The sequence below is a fragment of the Bufo bufo genome, chromosome 5 (assembly GCF_905171765.1).
Source record: "Bufo bufo chromosome 5, aBufBuf1.1, whole genome shotgun sequence".
Lineage (NCBI taxonomy): Eukaryota > Metazoa > Chordata > Amphibia > Anura > Bufonidae > Bufo > Bufo bufo.
In genome coordinates, this window is record NC_053393.1 from 144022513 (window position 1) to 144042334 (window position 19822).

Below are 19822 nucleotides of genomic sequence, written 5' to 3' on the forward strand. Positions count from 1 at the left end.
TACTCATTAACAGAGTACACATTTGGTCTGATCTGGACCAAAGTTATGGACCTTCCTTTTACAATGCTGGATAGAAAGAAGTAGATGGCAGCATTTCCCAACTGGACAACATATGGAAAGGAGTTGTCTTTGAGTTGTCCAAAAATATGTGGGTCAGTTATTTTGTTCTGTTGCATAGCTCAGAGAATATAAACATTGTTATAATTGTAGTAAGTTAGGATAGTTAGCTATACATGTTACAGTAGCTTGTCGTATTATTTTATTTTCCACAAATCTTCTGACCACTATGAAATAAGATAAATCCCCCTCGTCTGTCACACTTATTGGGTTGAGGACTTTTTAAAAGGCTTTTTTTGCTGCTATGTCCAGTGCTGGGCAAAATGACTTGAGTAACCAAGTGGATCGGTGTAGCTTACTAATGAATCAAGTGCAGCATGAAGTGTAACAATAGGAATGAAAAGCAGATTGTAGATAGTTCAAGCAGCATCCTAGTGTTATTATCTAATTATACATCACATTCAAAGTCTCTTGTTTAATTTTAGTTATGAAAATTTGTATCTTCGTGCTTACGGACATCATGTATCTTTTTACCAATTTCTTCAAATAACCCAGATTATTATTACAGATTGCTATATGTAGTATGAGAATGTAGTTTTCAAATATTGTATTTACTTACATTTCAAAATGGTGTGAGTAGAGGAGAAATGGGATCAAAGTCGAGGGGAGAGTTGGAAATGTTTGACAGTTGGTGTGGTTCATAGGAATAACATCACGGTTTCTAATTCCCCTCCTACAAAAAGGATTTCTAAACTGACCATAAACTATAGAACAGGTCTGCCTGTTGGGCTAGCATAGATATAGATGAAAATTACATACGACCCATTAGCACATATTGAGACTCTGTATATGAGAAAATTTTCATTTGGTCATTAAGACCACAAATTGTCTCTTGGTTTATACGTGCTACTAAATGTATTGGTTATTTACATATAAAATTTAACGTTTATTCCATACGTTTAAAATAGATGCCTTGAACTCACACATTAAAACTATCAGTGGTGCCTGCCCTATTACAATGTATCTTATATTGTATCCTTTGGTGATATGCTTGTTAACCACTGGGGGGCCCTTTACTGTTCTCTTAGCTAGTTCCTGCTGTCTCGATTCAGTAGTAATCGCCGTTATTTCTGGTGCACTGTTATTAGCACAGTGTACTCCTCTAGGTACGGGCTTATTCCCAGATTACTAGTTGGTATCTGCGCACTGTTTTTCCACACTGCGCTCACTAACCGGCGGGCTTCTTCCCAGTGTGCTAATAAATAACTAGTATGTGATACTCCTACTGCTTGGCATCGCACTCACTGCCTAAAATGACATTCATCACACTCTGCCCCCCAGCACTTGTCACCATTCTTTGTTTTGCGCACATTACAAAGCCTTTGTAATTTATAGTATACCCATATACACAAAATAGAGGTGTATGAAACTTAACTTTTAAGAAATATGATAAAAGAGTTCATATAATACAAACAAATTAAAAGCAAAACAAAAAAAACTGTCTGGGTTTAAGAAATGGCGCAAAACAATGAACTCAATGCCCTATCCAACCATGTACCAAGTCAGAAAAGCACTGGCCTACAAAGCAGGACCATATGCAAGACCACTTGAAAAACCACTGCCGATAATACAGTGACTATGAAAAATAATGAAAAAGGGTACCTTTAATAACCAATGGCCAGATGATCTGATGGATACGTGCAATGATCTACAAATGATGCACTCCCCTCTGTAATAAAGGTTGGTTACTGTCCCTAATTATTCCCTACTAAACAGGGCAGGGGCTAGACATTCCTCACAGCCTAAACACAGAGCACCCACCCTGATAAGGACGACCCTGTCTGGAACCTCACCCTAGTAATAAACTTACACTCAAGTTAAACCGTAGTACTGCCCGAAATGCCATGTTTATGTCTGTATAAAACTGGACCTTTCAGTGGACCTCCAAACTAGGGAATAAAGTAACAACAGATAAGTAGTAGCTAAAAGGGCAAAAGGGGTTTCCTACCTATATATTCAATATTCCCCAGATTTCCCACAGTTGCTTCCTTCACCAGATCCTTGAATGTAGCTTAATCAGGAATTTCTTCCTTTTTGAGAACTGGTTCTACCACCAGCTCAGGGTACTGCTATGGGGAGTTTGTCTGCCCCAACAGATGCAAATTTGATCATGCGCTGGTGGGAAGATTCCCTGGTGTTGGAGATGAGGCATCCACCTTAACTAACAACATAGGATTGTGAGTGAGGTATATTGGAAACATTTTTTAAATTTGGATTGGCATTTGGAAGGAATTTGGTGAGTTCGTAAAACATCTTAACTGTAACCCCATTGGTCTTAAATTTACCTATGAAATCCATACGAATACACTACAATTCTTAGACGTGTCTATTCAGAAGACCCAAACAGGTGACTTGTCCACAACAGTCTTTCAGAAACTAACATCAACAAACTCTCTATTGAGATGGGAATCTAGTCACCCTGTTCTCCTTAGGAAAGGGATTCCAAGGGGACTGTACCTTAGATTAAAAAGGAACTGTTCAAATAATACAGAATTTCACATTAAGGTACATGAATTACAATCACAGTTTAGGGATGGAAGATATCCAGAAGCCGTTTTAAGATCTGCATATCAATTGATTTTAAACACTAACAGGACTGATCTTCCGACCCCTAAAACTAGAGAATCGGATATACCACTAACCCGACTAATTGCAACCATTGATGGAGTAGCAGGGAAGGTTAGGGTGATAGTTTCCAAATATTGGGAGAAATGAAAAATGTATTTTGATATCAAAGAGATTATCAGTGAATAACTACAGATTACTTACAGGAGGGGTCGCAGTCTACGTGACAGATTAGTACATAGTCACTTTTTAAGTCGCCTCCCACTCAGACTACATGGCTCATTAGCTGTAATGGTTTGATATACGTGTAGTGGCTGCGTGGCTTACAAAATTTTTGGAAACAGGGAAGAAGTTCACTAGTCAGGTGACATGCAAAGAATACAGCATCTTGGACTTTGTCAATTGCAAATCCAGAGGGGTTATCATTAAGATCACATGTAGATGCAGAAAGAAGTATGTCGGGAAGACTATCTGGGAATTACTGAAAAGGATAGGGGAATACCTGGGTGACATTTACAATAAATCTGATACCCCAGTGGCTAAACATGTATTGATTGAACACAATGGTCATCTTGCTTAAAGTTCATAAGGATTGAAATGATCTGACCCTCTCAACGACGTGGTAATCAACAACTTTATTCTACTCCAGCACGAAGCATGCTAGATTTGTAAGCTGAAGATTGTATCTCCCTATGGCCTACATGAGCAATTGAATTCACTTGTTTCATCTGTCTTTGCCTTTATGTTGGCTCCCTGCCTTGCAATATTCTTATCTTCTCCCCGTTATTTTATACCCTCTCCATTTGTTTTCTTCCCCTTTCACTTAAATATCTCCACCTACAAGCAATTTGCTGCTCCAAGGTCAATATTCTCTTTTTTTAAATTTAATTAAATGTTAATCAATTAACCTTTTCTGACATCCAGCATACATGTATGGCAGATTTGGGGTCTTTGAATATGGTGCCCACTTGTATGGCGATGAAAAGAACAAATTAAGTTATTTTTTTCAGTATTCAAATGCAATTTTTTTTTTACAAATGTGGTATTGCCTTAATTGTACTGACCTGGAGCAGGAAGGGCACAAGTGACTTTTACCACTCAGTTAACTCCATAAAAAAAAAAACATGAAACTGGTGAAATTGCATTTTATTTTCAATTCCACCCCATTTGGATTTTGTTTCCAGCTTCCAGCTACATCCTATGCAATATTAAATGGTGCTATTAGAAAGTGCAGTTTTTCCACAAAAGTACAGCTATGTGAACGGAAAAATAAAAAAGGTATGGTTTCGGGAAGGTAGGGAGCGAAAAACAAAAATGGAAAATAGTTTAATCAGGAAACGGTTAATGTTATCAAGTAATCCTGGGATAATATTTGTGTCTGTTTGTGTTGATGATCTCCATCTTTAGGGTTGTTTTTCATCTAACTGCCATTTAAGCCCCTTTCAATTTTGAAGTATACTGTAATATATCAGTCTGTGATACCTGGTAGCTGCTGGAGATGCAGTTCGCAGATCCCAGCAACTCTAGCATCACCAACTATCTACCCTTATTGGTCCTGGCCATGATGTTGGACATGGCAACATAACTTCATGATTAAAGGGTTTCTACCACCACATTTTAACCTAATTAGCTGTCAGACACTAGCGATCTGCTAGTGTCTGCTCTACCTAACCATGCTATTGTAATTCCTTTCTCTGCAGTGGTTACCCTAAAAAACGTAGTTTTATTGGTATGCAAATGAGCCTCTAGGTGCTATGGGGGCGTCTTTTCAGCACCTAGAGGCTCCGTCCACTCACCATTTCTGCCGCCCAGCGCGCCCCTCTCCTCTAGATTGACAGCCTACTCGCACCTGCGCCGTGTGCTTCTGTATTCGGCGCAGGCGCAGTGACTGTCTCCCTGTGCCGGCATCTTCACTGCGCCTGCGCCGATTACGGCGCAGGGAGCAATCTAGCAGTCACTGTGACTGCGCCGAATACAGAAGCACATGGCGCAGGCTCGAGTAGGCTGTCAATCTAGAGGAGAGGGGCGGGCTGGAGCGCGCTGGGCGGCAGAAATGGTGAGTGGACGGAGCCTCTAGGTGCTGAAAAGACGCCCCCATAGCACCTAGAGGCTCATTTGCATACCAATAAAACTAAGTTTTTTAGGGTAACCGCTGCAGAGAAAGGAATTACAATAGCATGGTTAGGTACAGCAGACACTAGCAGATCGCTAGTGTCTGACAGCTAATTAGGTCAAAATGTGGTGGTAGATACCCTTTAAGAGTGGTCGTGACACTGGCTGGGAGCTCCATTTTCTTATTCCTACAGTGTGACTAGCGGCAGAGCCCTATGCAACCTGGAGGATCTGACACACTTTTGAGACATCCCGGGCCCGCTGATCCAGGACCTGGCAATCTGGGGCATACTAAATATATAGTTAGGAAACCCCTTTTCTCCTTTATCTGCTAGTTAACTGTCCCCTGAAGAGTCCAGTTTTATACAGACAGAAACATAACATGTCGGGCAGTACTAGGGTTTAACTAGGGTGTTGGTTCTTACTAGTGCGAGATTGGCCCTTATTTGTCATAGTCATTGAAAATACCATACCTCAGTGGCCACTAAAGACATTGTCCAAGATTATAAAAACATCTCTGCTTTATAGGGTACGGATTCTTATGATCATTGGGGGTCCCAGCAGTAGGACCCCAACTCATCTAATAGCTATTTCCTATCCCATGAATAGGGGATAACATTTGACAACTGTAACAGCCCTTTAAGAAAGGACTTGTATCAGAAAGGCAGTTGCAGAGAGCATTCTGCATTGTGTTCCAATTTTCTTGTGTTTATAGTCTATCGTTGGATGTCTACTACTTTTCCCCCTCAGAGGACCTTGTTATTGAACTAATTGGGCACATTGAAGGCAGCTTTTTTAACTGGTTCATGATACAACTCAATGCTCCATATTTGGAAGGGAAAAAAAATTCCCCAGCTTTCTATAAACGAAGAAAGTGTGAGATCTCCTTAAGCATATAAAAATAATTATTTTGGGAATTATGTCATATTTTGGCATATAATTCATATGGGTTCTTTATTTTGAGCAAGATTAATAAGGTAGAAACAAGACATAAAAGCTAATGCAGGGAAAATACAAGAGACATTTTTTCAGGCTAGCATGAATTTTTCAGAAACTTTTGCTCACGTCTGAGTGAGTCTACCAGGCTGAAGTGAAGGTTCTGGTTCAGATTAGAGCATGTCATGTCACATGGTCATCCAATCAGCTGCCAATTTATCATGTATTCTAAGGGAGATGGACAAAGTCAGGACCCCTGATGAATGTTCTTGGCTATCATTTTAATAGAGGGATATTCCCATCTCAAAGTAATTGAATATCTAGGATATGCTACCAATTTATACTATAAATGTGGCGGTGGGGGTCTGACATCTGGGATGACCACCGATTTTGAGAATGAAGGTGCAGCAACACTGCTGATCCTTTACTCTTTTTCCCTGCACAGTGGTGCTCCTAGTCACCTGGCTGTGCATGGAACTGCAGTCAGCCCCGTTCACTGGAACCTGCAGGCTCTTCATTCTCTGGATCAGTGAGGATCCTAGTGGTTCCCAACTAGTTGAAAGATGAAGAACTGCAGTTTGGTATCAAATATGCTCTAAACAAATAGTTACTCTGTTTAACAGCATGTTTGATACCATCTCAATCTGCAGCAGTGCTGTGGGACAGGGGTGCTATTAAAAAGGGCAGGCTGCGCAATATCTTCTCTTTTCTGCAGTGGCAATAATGTGATCAGATCAACACAGCTGCACAAGCGATTCTGCATAGTGTATATGCACATACCCTGTTAGGAGAAGATGTGGACACTGCAGTCATGTGATTATATCATATGAACAGTAGTTCTATACAAGAGGAAATTTTTCAGGGGACACTGGTTACATGCTCCATTGCTATTTGTGGCATGATTGATCAACATAGAAGAACATAGAAGATCAATATAGAACATAGAGGAAAGTTTTTTTTCCAGAGATCCAGTGTAGCCGTTTCTACTTCCTCCGTATTTCAAACTAACCAAGAAGGTATAGCAAAACATACATTTTTATACTTTTTGTGTATAGGTTTTTATAAAAGTGCACTGTACTTTTGCTTAACTTGTAGAGTGAGAATTCAATTTAGAATTTATAAAATATAAGAAAATCCCTAACCAATGTAAATGCTCTGTAGTAAATCCTTTTTTTTTTTTTTTGCAATGCAGAAGGCCTTGAAGACAGCACTTGAGGAGAATGTTGCATTGGCCAAGGAGTATCAGACGCTGCAAACAAGCTATTTGGATGAAAAAGACAAGTTAATGGTCAAGTACGAGAGCAGGGTAAACCTGGAGGCCACACTGAGAGATTATTTACAGGTAATTTGAAAGGGAACAGCTTCCTAACACAGCTTTATGTAAATTATGTAAACTGAATGATGGAATGACACTGCTCTGTGATATCCAGTGCCTTTGGGCGCATGCACAGTACATCTGCCATTCCCTGCAGCATTGTTGAGTACTGCAGATGTCCCAATGCTCCTCCGATGAGGAGAAGTACTGCAGATGCTCCTCAGTAGCAGTGTTAATCCTCCCCGCTGCAGTGGATGTCTTCACCAAGAGAAGGCCAAGACTGATGTAATGCTCATGCACCAATAATCATGGAAAGCTGGATTACTTATGAACAGCCCAACTGATCTACATAACAAAGGCATTCTTCTAGTCAGCAGGATAAATCCTACTAGGCATTATGCCTGTTTTAATAGAGTTGATACTAACAGATGCTCTTTAATGTGTAACTGTGGTTTCAGTTTATTTTTAATATTGTGTAGGGACAGGGATGTTAAACATTTTGTAATATATTTTATTAGGGAAAGGTGTTTCTTTGTACTAGAAAACAAGGGGTAAAGAGTCTTCTTAGCAAAGCTCTAACTGATTGTGCTAAGGAGAGTCTATTTTCAGTCTTCAGTTCTACTGAGCGCTGAAGATGTCTGTGTGTAACATGTAGAGACTTCCTGCCACCTCTTATCACCATCCTAGTCCCTGTCTATGTACATGTGCCTTAAGGGTCACCCTGCCTATCTGACTGGTTACACACAGGCATCTTCAGCGCTCAGTAGAATGCTGAAGGTGGAAGACAGACACTCCTTAGCACAATCAGTTAGAGCTTTGCTAAGGAGACTCTTTACACCCTGTTTTCTAGTACAAAGAAACATCTTTCCCTAATAAACTATATTTCAAAATGTTTTAACATCCCTGTCCCTACACTGTATTAAAAATAAACTGAACTGTACACAAATACCACCAGTCTGTATCCAAATTATGTTGCCATGCCATGCAATTCCTCTAATTCTGTGTTAAAAGGAATGTGTAATCAGAAAATGACCTACTGTATTGTTTAAATCATGTTTTTATGTTTAACATATTTTTTTTTTAAATGTATGTTGTTATTTTTAATTTTCCATGTCAACATCTATATTTAAACAAAAAAAAAATGCAGTTTTCGCACTGGCCACTAACCCTAATAATAGGCGCCACTTCATGGTCTGTACAGATCACTTTTCTGCAGTTATATATTATTCTAAACCTGCCTGTAATGATAAAGAGATATCACCTCTGTGTGTAGATAAGACAGTATCCACCATTTACAATAGGTTATTGTCAGAGCTTATCTACTCTTCCCTTGTACAATGACCTCTGCACAGGTCACAGAGAAAACCTAGAAAACTCTCCCATAGAAGTCAATAGGGTCCCCACCTGACCAGTGGGTCTATGGCCCATGTGGCCGCCGTAAAGCAATTTTTTTAATGCTGTGTAAACAGCTCAGGTAAGATGGCCGCCCCCATAATCATGTTCAGGAAATAGAATAAAAAATCTGCAATCAGAAAATAAAAAAAAGATTAGATAAAAAGGAAATGTGTCACTATATGGTTTTAACGAGCAGATAACATTTTCGGTGACACATTTCCCTTAATGGGTGCTAGATAAACAGAAATGTTTACTTATTGGACAAAATTAACTTGTAATGGTAGAAGGTGATGAGGAAGGCAGCTCAAAATAAAACATTGACAGTAAGGATTCTGCAGCAAAGATCTACAGCAAATTACATCACATTGCTGGTGAATCTACAGTATTTATCCTCTTATTTGAGTCTCTTTTCTCAGGCTTTTGGTTTTGATCAAGTGAAATTTAAGAAATGTGCTGGAAATGTGCCAGATTAATGGAGTTTCGTTGTATTTTATATTTTTTTAGGAAGCATTATTTTTTTATTTTTTGTTTTCCATAGGGTTATGTTCATGAAATTGTTTTTCCATGATGACTCAAAAAATAATTGTATTATAAAGTAAGGAACTATTTTATTAGTATATACTGACTAGCCTTACGCTTAGATAATTTGGATTAAGGTTAATCCCAGATGGCTTTAAAATTTCAGCAACCATATCTCCTGAGGTATTATTCATGCATGGAGAAAATAACAGCTGGTTATATATCAGTTACATGTTTTAACCACAAAAATGTTTTGCCATTATGTATAATGAAATAATGATAAAAAGCCACTTGAAGTTGACAAGTGTAAAGACTTGAAACATAGAGCAACAAACCACTGAATGCTGGACAATTTACTTCACTGGGGACATTATGACTAAAAAGATTTATTGCACTGTTACAAGGATTGGGTTTCTTTTTGTATCATTATTCTTTTTTTTTGTTCATTCTGCAGTCCAATTATGATTAGATGTAGATCTTTTTTCGTTTTACTACTTTTAAAAAATTTAAAAAAACTTTCTTTTTTAATTCCTTTATGTCACCATATTCTGGGAACCAAAAATGTACCTATTTTTCTGATGATGGAGATGTGTGAGCGCTTGTTTTTGTGGGACAAGCTATGATTTGTATTGATACCATTTTGGAGCATATATCTTTTAGATCACTTTTATTTATTTATTTTGGAGACAAAAAACAGTAACTCTGGAACCGTATATATTTTTTTTTTGCATCCACCATGCTGGCTAAATAACATGATATTACAGTAGGCCGCAATTTTAGAGATGGTTTATTTTTTTAAAGTATAATTGGGGAAAAGGAGTTTTTGACCTTTAAATATATGTTTTTAAAAAAGTGTCAAACTTTTAAAAAAAAACGTATGGCACTGCTTTGTATGCTGTGTCCGCTCCATGCATTCCCCTGTGACATGTGATGTACATGAATGTCGCATGTTGGGAAGGCATTAAGGCATCTCTTGATGACAGACATAAAAAAGAAAGGTCCCCAGTGAGTCCTATTAATTGAACTAATGATGACCATATACTAGCAATTTTTTCATCAATACTGGCCGATTTTGACCATTTATTGCCTCCAGTCACCCTTTCTTTTTTACATGAAAGACAGGGTTAAAGGGTTTTCTGATTATTGTACGGTATAAACATGCCCAGCGATTGAATGACAAACCATAAAGCACTTGTTTGCCACTGATCACATAAAATTATTGTTTGTCACTAGCACATCCTCTGATTCAGGGAATACCGTAAATAGTGTTAACTTATTAGAAGGGCAGAAACAAACAATTACACAGATGATCATTTGTACAAATCCCTCATGATAACTGGAATCTTATCTGACCTGTTGGACATTTTGGTGATTGTGAGATGTGGTAGTTGGTAATAACAAAACTGAAACTGAAATTTCTAGTATATGGCCAGCCCAGGCTAGTTTCACACCAGCGCTTTAGAGCTCTGGCAGGCTGTTTCGGAAGCTGCCTAAATGCCCGCTGGCCCCATTAACTATAATATAGCAGAGATCCTGCAGGAACCTGGCAAATATGCAGAGAATCGGCCAAACTAAAACCGATGTGCTCAGAGGTATTTGACTAGATAATTTTCGGCATATTTGCCCAGTTTACAGCCGGTTCTCAGCCTGTCTACATTATAGTTAAGATATAGAGAACTCCGGCAGGATGTTCCATGCCGGAGCAGCCTGCTGTAGCTCTTACTAGTTTGAAACTAGCCTTAAAGTATTGTGATGTACTCATAACTTGTCAGATATCTACCCATTCTACTGATTTCCTGAATATTTGTACAGTGCATTCGGAAAGTCTTCAGACCCTTTCACTTTTTGCACATTTTGTTATGTTGCGTCCTTGTGCTAAAATAATATAAAATAAAGTTTCCTCCCATCAATCTGCACTCAATACCTCATAATGACAAAGTGAAAACAGAATTTTACTCATTTTTGAAAATTTATTAAAAAGGAAAAAAACTAAAAATTTTGCATGGGCATAAGTATTCAGATCCTTTGCTATGACACTTCAAATTCAGGTATGGGGAGTGCACCCATTTGTCTTGATCATCTCTAGAAGTTTCTACACCTTGATTAGAGTCCACCTGTGGTAAATTTAGTTGATGGGACATAATTTGGAAACACAGACCCTATATGAGGTCTTACAACAGACAATGAATATCAGCGCAAAAAAAAAACATTTTTGCTGTACTGAAAGTTCCCAAGAACACAGTGGCCCTCATATTCCTTAAAATGTAAGAAGTTTGAAACAACCAGGACTCTTCCTAGATCTGGCCTCCTCATCAAGCTAAGTCATTGGGGAGAAGGACCTTGGTAAGAGAGGTGACCAAGAACTTAATGGTCACTCTGGCTGAGCTCCAAAGATTCTGTGTGCAGATGTGAGAAACTTGCAGAAGCTCAACCATCACTGCAGCACTCCACCAATATGGGCTTTATGGCAATGTGGCAACACCTCAATAAAAGACACATGAAAGCTCACCTGTAATATAGTACCTAAAGGACTCTCAGACTGTGAGAAACAAGATTCTCTGGTCTGATGAAACCAAGATTGAAATTTTTGTCCTCAACTCTAAATGTCATGTCTGGAGGAAACCCAGCACTACTGCCCAATACCATCACTACAGTGAAGCATGGTGGTGGCAGCATCATGCTGTGAGGGTGTTTTTTAGTGGATGGGACAGGGAGAATAGTCAGGTTTAATGGAGCAAAGTACACAGATATTGTTAATGAAATCCTGTGTCTTGACCTAAGACTGGGTTGAAGTTTTACCTTCCAGCAAGACAATAACCATAAATACACAGCAGGACAACATAGGAGTAGTTTGGGGGCAACTCTGTGAATGTCCTTGAGTGAGCCAATTAGAGCACTGACTTGAACCCAATAAAACATCTCTGGAGAGACCTGAAAATGGCGTCCCACCATCGGTTCCTATCCACCCTGAAAGAGCTTGAGAGGATCTGCAGAGAAAAATGGCAGAAAATCCCCAAATTCAGGAGTGCAGACCTTGTAACATCAAGACTGGAAGCTGTAATTGCTGCCTAAGATGCTTCAACTAACTACTGGATAAAGGTTCTGAATGTTTGTCAATACAATATTTTAGTTTCTCCTTTTCAATAAATTATCAAAGTTTTCGAACATTGCCACTTTTTTTCACATCTTTGCGGGGTATTGAGTTCATAATAATGAGGAAAACTTGATTTTTTTTTAGCACAAGCATGCTAACAAACTGAAAAAAATGAAAGGGTCTGAATACTTTCCAAATGCATTGTATATTGTTTAATGTATGACGTAACTGTAGCACATAGAACAAACATCACATTTTAGAGTACTTTCACACTTGCATTTGAGGATTCCGGCAGGCAGTTCTGCATGCCGAATCTGGAAATCCGTATGCAAACGGATAGCATTTGTTTCCGGATCTGGATGAGGATCCGTCTGACAAATGCATTGAAATAACGTATACGTCTCTCCAGTATCATCCGGAAAAACGGATCCCATATTATTTTTTTTTCACAGATTTAAAGGTCTGCGCATGCACAGACCGGGAAATCGGATGCGGTTTTCCGGAACACTTTGTACCGGATCCGGCATTAATACATTTCAATGGAAATTAATGCTGGATCCGGTATTCCGGCAAGTGTTCTGGAATTTTAGCCGGAGAAAATACCACAGCATGGGACTGAACTGAAGACATCGTGATGCATACTGAACGAAACGCTTTCCATTCAGAATGCATTAGGATTAAACTGAAGCGTTTTTTTCCCGTATTGAGCCCCTGTGATGGACCTCAATACCAGAAAACTTTAACGCTAGTGTGAAAGTACCCTTAGTTGTACAGTACGTGTATGTGCCCCCTGCAGCTTCTATTCATGGGTAAAAATAATTTGTGTACAGAAACACCACCTAATATACAAAAACCCCCAGGGGCAAAAAAAGTACATCTGTGACCCGCAATTTTTTTTCCTATAGACCTTCAGCTAACACTTGCAAATAGTGTTTTTACCACAAAAAAAGACCACAAAGAAACGCAGAATTGCAAAAACAAAAATAAAATAAAAAACTATGTGTGAGCATCCTTAAATAGGTTTCCTAATGTGCCACATTTAATAAGTGCTGTGCACCATTGCTTACTTACAAAAGGGTGTTATAATGCCATTATTAATAAATATGGATATGTGCCTTTTCAGCATGTGTTCTGCCTGCATATGACAAAATAAATCTAGTTATGTCAAATGCATGGGAACCCTTAAGCTGGCCATACACATTCAGTACCTGGCAGCCAAATGATTGTTCAGCAGACACCTCTGGCTGCTGCTTATCCCCTGGGAGAACAAAAGTTTAGCCAAAAATTCAGTTTGCCTGTTCCTTCCCCTTCCGACATCTGTTGGGGTTAGACAGGAGCCTTTAGTACTGTGAATTCAATGGCACAAGGAGCCATCCTGTAGCATTTTAATTTATATGGGGCAAACAGGAATGGGTTAATGTTTGTTTAATAAAAAAATTTTTCTTTTAAAATAAACCCTTTTAAAATGTGACAAAAGTATAAAATACGAGCCAGAAAGAAGTTTTTATCAAGTATGCTAGAGCGGCCTTTTCATTCTAATACGAAACTATAGTAAGGATCATTGCACTAATGCAGGAGGATTTGTGATAATGTTGCAGAAATTTTTACTGTCAAAACGGAACTGCAGTGTAATGACTTTTGTTATCATGGCTTCTAATAACTATTCAGCATAAATTGACCCCACATATGTTAAATTGAAATAATATGTCAGGCCCATAATATGATAAAGGAGGCGTCGAGAATGCTGTAGGAATTCTGTATTATTTTGGCTGGAATCATTTGATTCAGAGATGCATTTTCTTTTAGAAGTTGCTAATCATGTGCAACAAAACTTTTCTACTAACAGGATAGAAAATCTAATAATCAAATCCGATCCCTAACAAAGACACTAAGAACTGTCCTGCCAGAATATCTGTTAGAGCATACCATAGATTTACATATCACTGAGGCACAAATGCATTGGAAAACACAGGTCTGACAGGACACACAAAGTGATAAATTGTAGACTGCGGTGATCTTTTTAAGGGAGGGTTGGCTATCATTTTTTGGGAGTCTGTCTGTTGTGAGGGCACTGTGGGCTAAATAATGCAACATGTTTTAAATCACACAGTCCTGCTTCTAATGAACTAGCAGATGATGTTTATTAGAGGGTGTGGGTATACTACAGTCTACAGTATCTCATCATAAGCTGAGAACGGATAGCCTGTCTGCAGAACTTACCCCCTGGTACAGCAGCAGCAGCAGAGGGTTTAGGACATTTAAAATGATTTAACTAATTAAAAGACTGATTAGTGCTACTCATAATCTGGTAGGTAGTATGCTACTTGCTAAAAGATATTTGGGGCCATTTATTATGACCCTCTCCCCCATGCCAGAAAATGGCATAAAAAGTCACACGCCCTTATTTTGACTTTTTGAATGTCCATGCGCCTAAATTTAGAGGAGGGGTAGGGGGGAAGGGTGACAGAGGCAGGGCCATCAACCCCAGGAAATTACACTGAATTCCTGGCATACTGAAAATGAAGATTGAAATCTATTTAATATAGATGGAGATTCTTTACTGTAAGAGCAGTGAGACTAAGGAACTCTCTGCCAGAGGAGGTTGCGATGGTGAATTCACTAAAAGGGATCAAGAGGGGCCTGTATGTATTTCTGGAGTGTAATAATACTACAAGTATTGCGGGTCTGTGTAGGGTGGGTTCGGTGATGACAGATTTCATGGGATTTAACAGTTTAAAAGTTCAACTCAGTTTATTTTGCATCCAACAGGGCATCCAAGTTATGTCATCACTTGTATGATTCCACGTCCAAATAAAACATGAACTTCAAAACCAAGTCCTTGCGTGTCTGAGCTCTAACTAAACAGAATCGTCACCTTACCTGGGTAAACGCACAATCAGGCTCTCCTCAGCCAGCAGGTCATGCAGCTTCCAAGCACTGACTCTGAATGAGGATTTCATCCCAGTATTTATCGCCACAGTAATGAGCCCAGCAGATACACCTGGGTTTGTCTTAGGCTAGGGGAATACCTTGTACTGAGTGTGGAATGGAATGGCATGTCCCACTACCAACCTACTGTACATGCCATTCCAATAAAATCCAGCCCATTAAATAACTTAAACAAAATGCCTCAGCAAACTATGCTTTGCTGAAACAAGACTGCTTTCTGGATTCTTTTTACCTGACCCATCTGAGCATTCTGTGCGAGCTATACACCCCTCCAGTACTTTATCATACACAGTGTCACACTGGTCATATTTATTAAATTTCTGGAGAGGTGTTGTTGATCCAGGGAGTTATTTTAATTGTCTGATTGAAGTCAGGAAGGAATCTTTTTGCTTTAAAATGAGGACCTGGGAAGCAGGGGGTCTTAAAAAAAAAAAAAATTTGGTATACAGATTCCAAGACTTAGGCAGGGCCTACATGGCGATCTTTGTCTAAAAACCCATCGCACGACCAAACATCTGCCTGTAGCAGTGCAGCCGCTGAACTGAATGGGTTTACAGCACAGTGTGCCAGTTACCACAACCCCGAATTCGCAAGAAAATTCAACACTGCTGGATTTTTTTGCAATTCTGGATTTGCACCAACTTACATGTTCAAAAAATGTACTGCTACACAGCAATGTTTGGATGTGCGATGGGTGTCAAGGCCAAGATCTCACTCCTTCTCCTATATTGACCAGTTGTAGAAGAATCATTGGGGTGTCTTCGCAAAGAAGTGTTTACAAAGCTGTAAACTATACTGACTCTGAACAAGTATTATGAAGCATAATTACTGTGTGCTGAAGCATAAACAATAAGAACTACTGTATAATATGTGCAACATAGGATCCTAATTAGTCTATCACGCAGAAGAATGCAGAAATGTAGAGCTGATATTAATCTCTTAAAGAGATACAGTTTCTCCTCTACACTCCAATCTCTAATGTATTGGCAATCACTAGGTAGCGACAGATCTTTTTTCATAACCATGCTGCCTAATCTCTTATAATATAAAAATACGTTTCTGTCTGTCTGTCTGGACATCTGTCTGTTCTTTATGTGCGACCAAACGACTGGACCGATCTTTACCAAATTTGGCACACAGGTACATCAGGTGTCCAGGAAGGTTTTAGACCTGGCCTTAGCTCTACAGCACGTACCGTTCCTAAGATATTCCCAAAAAATGACCTGCATTAGCCAATAGAAGCCTGCAAGTCTTTCACTTATATCCCAACTGCCATACACATGGTCACATGTCTCTTATCAGCCAATATAGGTCCTTCGAAGCTCGCAGGTCCTTCGTCTCCACATAGAAAGTTTTACACCAGGTTTCCATAACAACCCTGCCATTTTTCTTCATTTCTGCAGGTCAGCTTTAAAGGGGCAGGGCTCTGTGGATGGCACTGTTAAGGGAGCAGAGTACTGTGGAAGTCACAGTTCAGGGGGCAGGTAGGGTGACCATTCATGCCATCCTCAAAAGACGAACTTAAAACCACGCCCCCAGTTAAAATCTACTTTTAGGTCTTGCTAAGCCACGCCCCTCCCACGTCTCAGCCAACAGGGATTGAAAAAATGAAGTTAAAGGGAACCTGTCATAATTTTTATGCTGACCATACTGAGGGCAGTATAAAGTAGTGACAGAAATGCTGATTTCAGCGGTGTGTCACACGTCAAGTAAAGTAAGTGGTTGCTGAGAACCAGCATCATAATCATTGCAGCCCAGGCCTTGAAAAGAGTCAAATCTACCTGAGAAGAGTCATGGTTATTCATAAATTTCTGCTCTACCTGCCCACCTCCTGATGATTGACAGGCTTCTACCTAGTTTTCTCCCTTTCTGTCTAGGAGAGAACTGACAATCATCAGCAGATGGGTGAGAGTGCAGGAGATTATGAATAACCATGACTCTTCTCAGGTAGATTTGACTCTTTTCAAGGCCTGGGCTGCAATAAATATGATACTGGTTCTCAGCAACCACTTACTTTTATCTGATGTGTGACACACTGCTAAAATCAGCATTTCTGTCACTACTTTATACTGCCCTCAGTAGGGTCAGCATAAAGTTGATGACAGGTTCCCTTTAAAGGACCAGGCCATTTTTTTGCAAATCTGACCAGTGTCACTTTATGTGTGAATAACTTTAAAACGCTTTTACTTATCCAGGCCATTCTGAAATAGTTTTTTCGTCACATATTGTACTTCATGACACTGGTAAAATGGAGTCAAAAGAATTCATTTTTATTTATAAAAAAAATACCAAATTTACCCAAAAAATTTAAAAATTAGCAAATTTCCAAGTTTCAATTTCTCTACTTCTATAATACATAGTAATACCTCCAAAAATAGTTATTAATTTACATTCCCCATATGTCTACTTCATGTTTGGATCATTTTGGGAATTCCATTTTGTTTGTTGGGGATGTTACAAGGCTTAGAAGTTTAGAAGCAAATCTTGAAATTTTTCCGAAATTTTCCAAAACCCAATTTTTAAGGACCAGTTCAGGTCTGAAGTCACTTTGTGAGGCTTACATAATAGAAACCACCCAAAAATGACCCCATTTTAGAAACTACACCCCTCAAGGTATTCAAAACTTATTTTACAAACTTTGTTAAACCTTTAGGTGTTCCACAAGAGTTATTGGCAAATGGAGATGAAATTTCTGAATTTCAATTTTTTTGGCAAATTTTCCATTTTAATAAATTTTTTCAAGTAACAAAGCAAGGGTTAACAGCCAAACAAAACTCAATATTTATTGCCCTAATTCTGTAGTTTATAGAAACACCCCATATGTGGTCGTAAACTACTGTACGGGCACACGGCAGGGCGCAGAAGGAAAGGAACACCGTATGGTTTCTGGAAGGCAGATTTTGCTGGACTGGTTTATTTACACCATGTCCCATTTGAAGCATCCCTGATGCACCCCTAGAGTAGAAACTCCATAAAAGTGACCCCATCTAAGAAACTACACCCCTCATGGTATTTAAAACTGATTTTACAAACTTTGTTAACCCTTTAGGTGTTCCTCAAGAGTTTATGGCAAATGGAGATGAAATTTCAGAATTTAAATTTTTGGGAAAATTTTCCTGTTTAATCCATTTTTTCAAGTAACAAAGCAAGGTTAACAGCCAAACAAAACTCAAGATTTATTTCCCTGATTCTGTATTTTTTAGAAACACCCCATATGTGGTCATAAACTACTGTACGGGCACACGGCAGGGCGTTGAAGGAAAGGAGCGCCATGTTGTTTTTGGAAGGCAGATTTTGCTGGACTGGTTTATTTACACCATGTTCCATTTGAAGCCCCCCTGATGCACCCCTAGAGTAGAAACTCTATAAAAGTGGCCCCATTTTGGAAACTACGGGATAAGGTGGCAGTTTTTTTGGGACTATTTTTAGGGTACATATGATTTTTGGTTGCTCTATATTACATTTTTGTGAGGCAAGGTTACAAAAAATAGAAATTCTGAAATTTTATCTCCATTTGCCATAAACTCTTGAGGAACACCTAAAGGGTTAACAAAGTTAGTAAAATCAGTTTTGAATACCTTAAAGGGGTGTCGTTTCTTAGATGGGGTAACTTTTTTGGATTTCTACTCTAGGGGTGCCTCAGGGGTTCTTCAAATGGGACATGGTGTAAATAAACCAGTCCAGCAAAATCTGCCTTCCAAAAACCATATAGCGTTCCTTTCCTTCTGCGCCCTGCTGTTTGGTCATAAAGCAGTTTACGACCACATATGGGGTGTTTCTGTAAACTGCAGAATCAGGGCAATAAATATAAAGTTTTGTTTGGCTGTTAACCCTTGCTTTGTTACTGGAAAAAAATTGATTAAAATAGAAAATTTGCCAAAAAATAGCTGTTTTGGCACTGTTTTTATTTTATTTTTTTGACGGTGTTCATTTTAGAGGTTAGGTCTTAGGTAGGGGCTCATTTTTTGTGGGATGAGAGGACAGTTTTATTGGCACTATTTTGCGGGACATATGACTTTTAGATCGCTTGCTATTACACTTTTTGTGATGTAAGATGACAAAAAAATAGCTTTTTTTACACAGTTTTTATAAAAAAAATGTGACCGTGTTCATCTGAGGGGTTAGTTCATGGGGTATTTTTATAGAGCAGATTCTTACGGATGCGGCGATAACTAATATGTCTACTTTTTTAAACTTATTTAGGTTTTACACCATAATATCCTTTTTTAAACAAAAAAATAACATTTTAGTATCTCCATAGTCTGAGAGCAAGTTTTTTTTTTTTTAGCCGATTGTCTTTAATTGGCTAATTTTTTGTGGGATGAGAGGACGGTTTTATTGGCACTATTTTGGGGGGCATATCACTTTTTGATCGCTTGCTATTACACTTTTTGTGATGTAAGGTGACAAAAAAAGAGCTTTTTGTACACCGTTTTTATTACATTTTTTTGACCGTGTTCATCTGAAGGGTTAGGTCATGGTGTATTTTTATAGAGCAGATTCTTACGGACACGGCGATACCTAATATGTATACTTTTTTATTTTATTTTAGTTTTACAAAATAATATTTAAAAAAAAATTGTTTTAGTGTCTCAAGTCTGAGAACCATATTTTATTTTTATTTTTTTTCTGGGCGATTGTCAGTGGCTAAATATAATTAAAATTGGGGAAGTGGATTATAAATTTAGTACTCCATGGAAGTGTGGTACTCCCTGAAGCAACCAATAATACAGAGGCCCGGATGATCGGGGCACATTTCACACTGAGTCTTGGTGTCCTTTCGTATCCCCCTCCTGTGACACACTCTGCACCTTTTTTGG

General features: G+C 38.8%; 1 protein-coding gene across 3 annotated transcripts in view; it reads left to right on the forward strand.

Moving 5' to 3' along the window:
* CCDC178 (coiled-coil domain containing 178) overlaps window positions 1–19822 on the forward strand; it is a 461614-nt gene that overhangs the window by 298473 nt on the left and 143319 nt on the right. For all 3 annotated transcript variants that reach the window (XM_040433387.1, XM_040433386.1, XM_040433388.1), the window contains exon 17: window positions 6923–7072. In XM_040433387.1, coding sequence (XP_040289321.1) covers window positions 6923–7072 — 150 coding nt within the window. The remainder of the gene's footprint in view (window positions 1–6922; window positions 7073–19822) is intronic.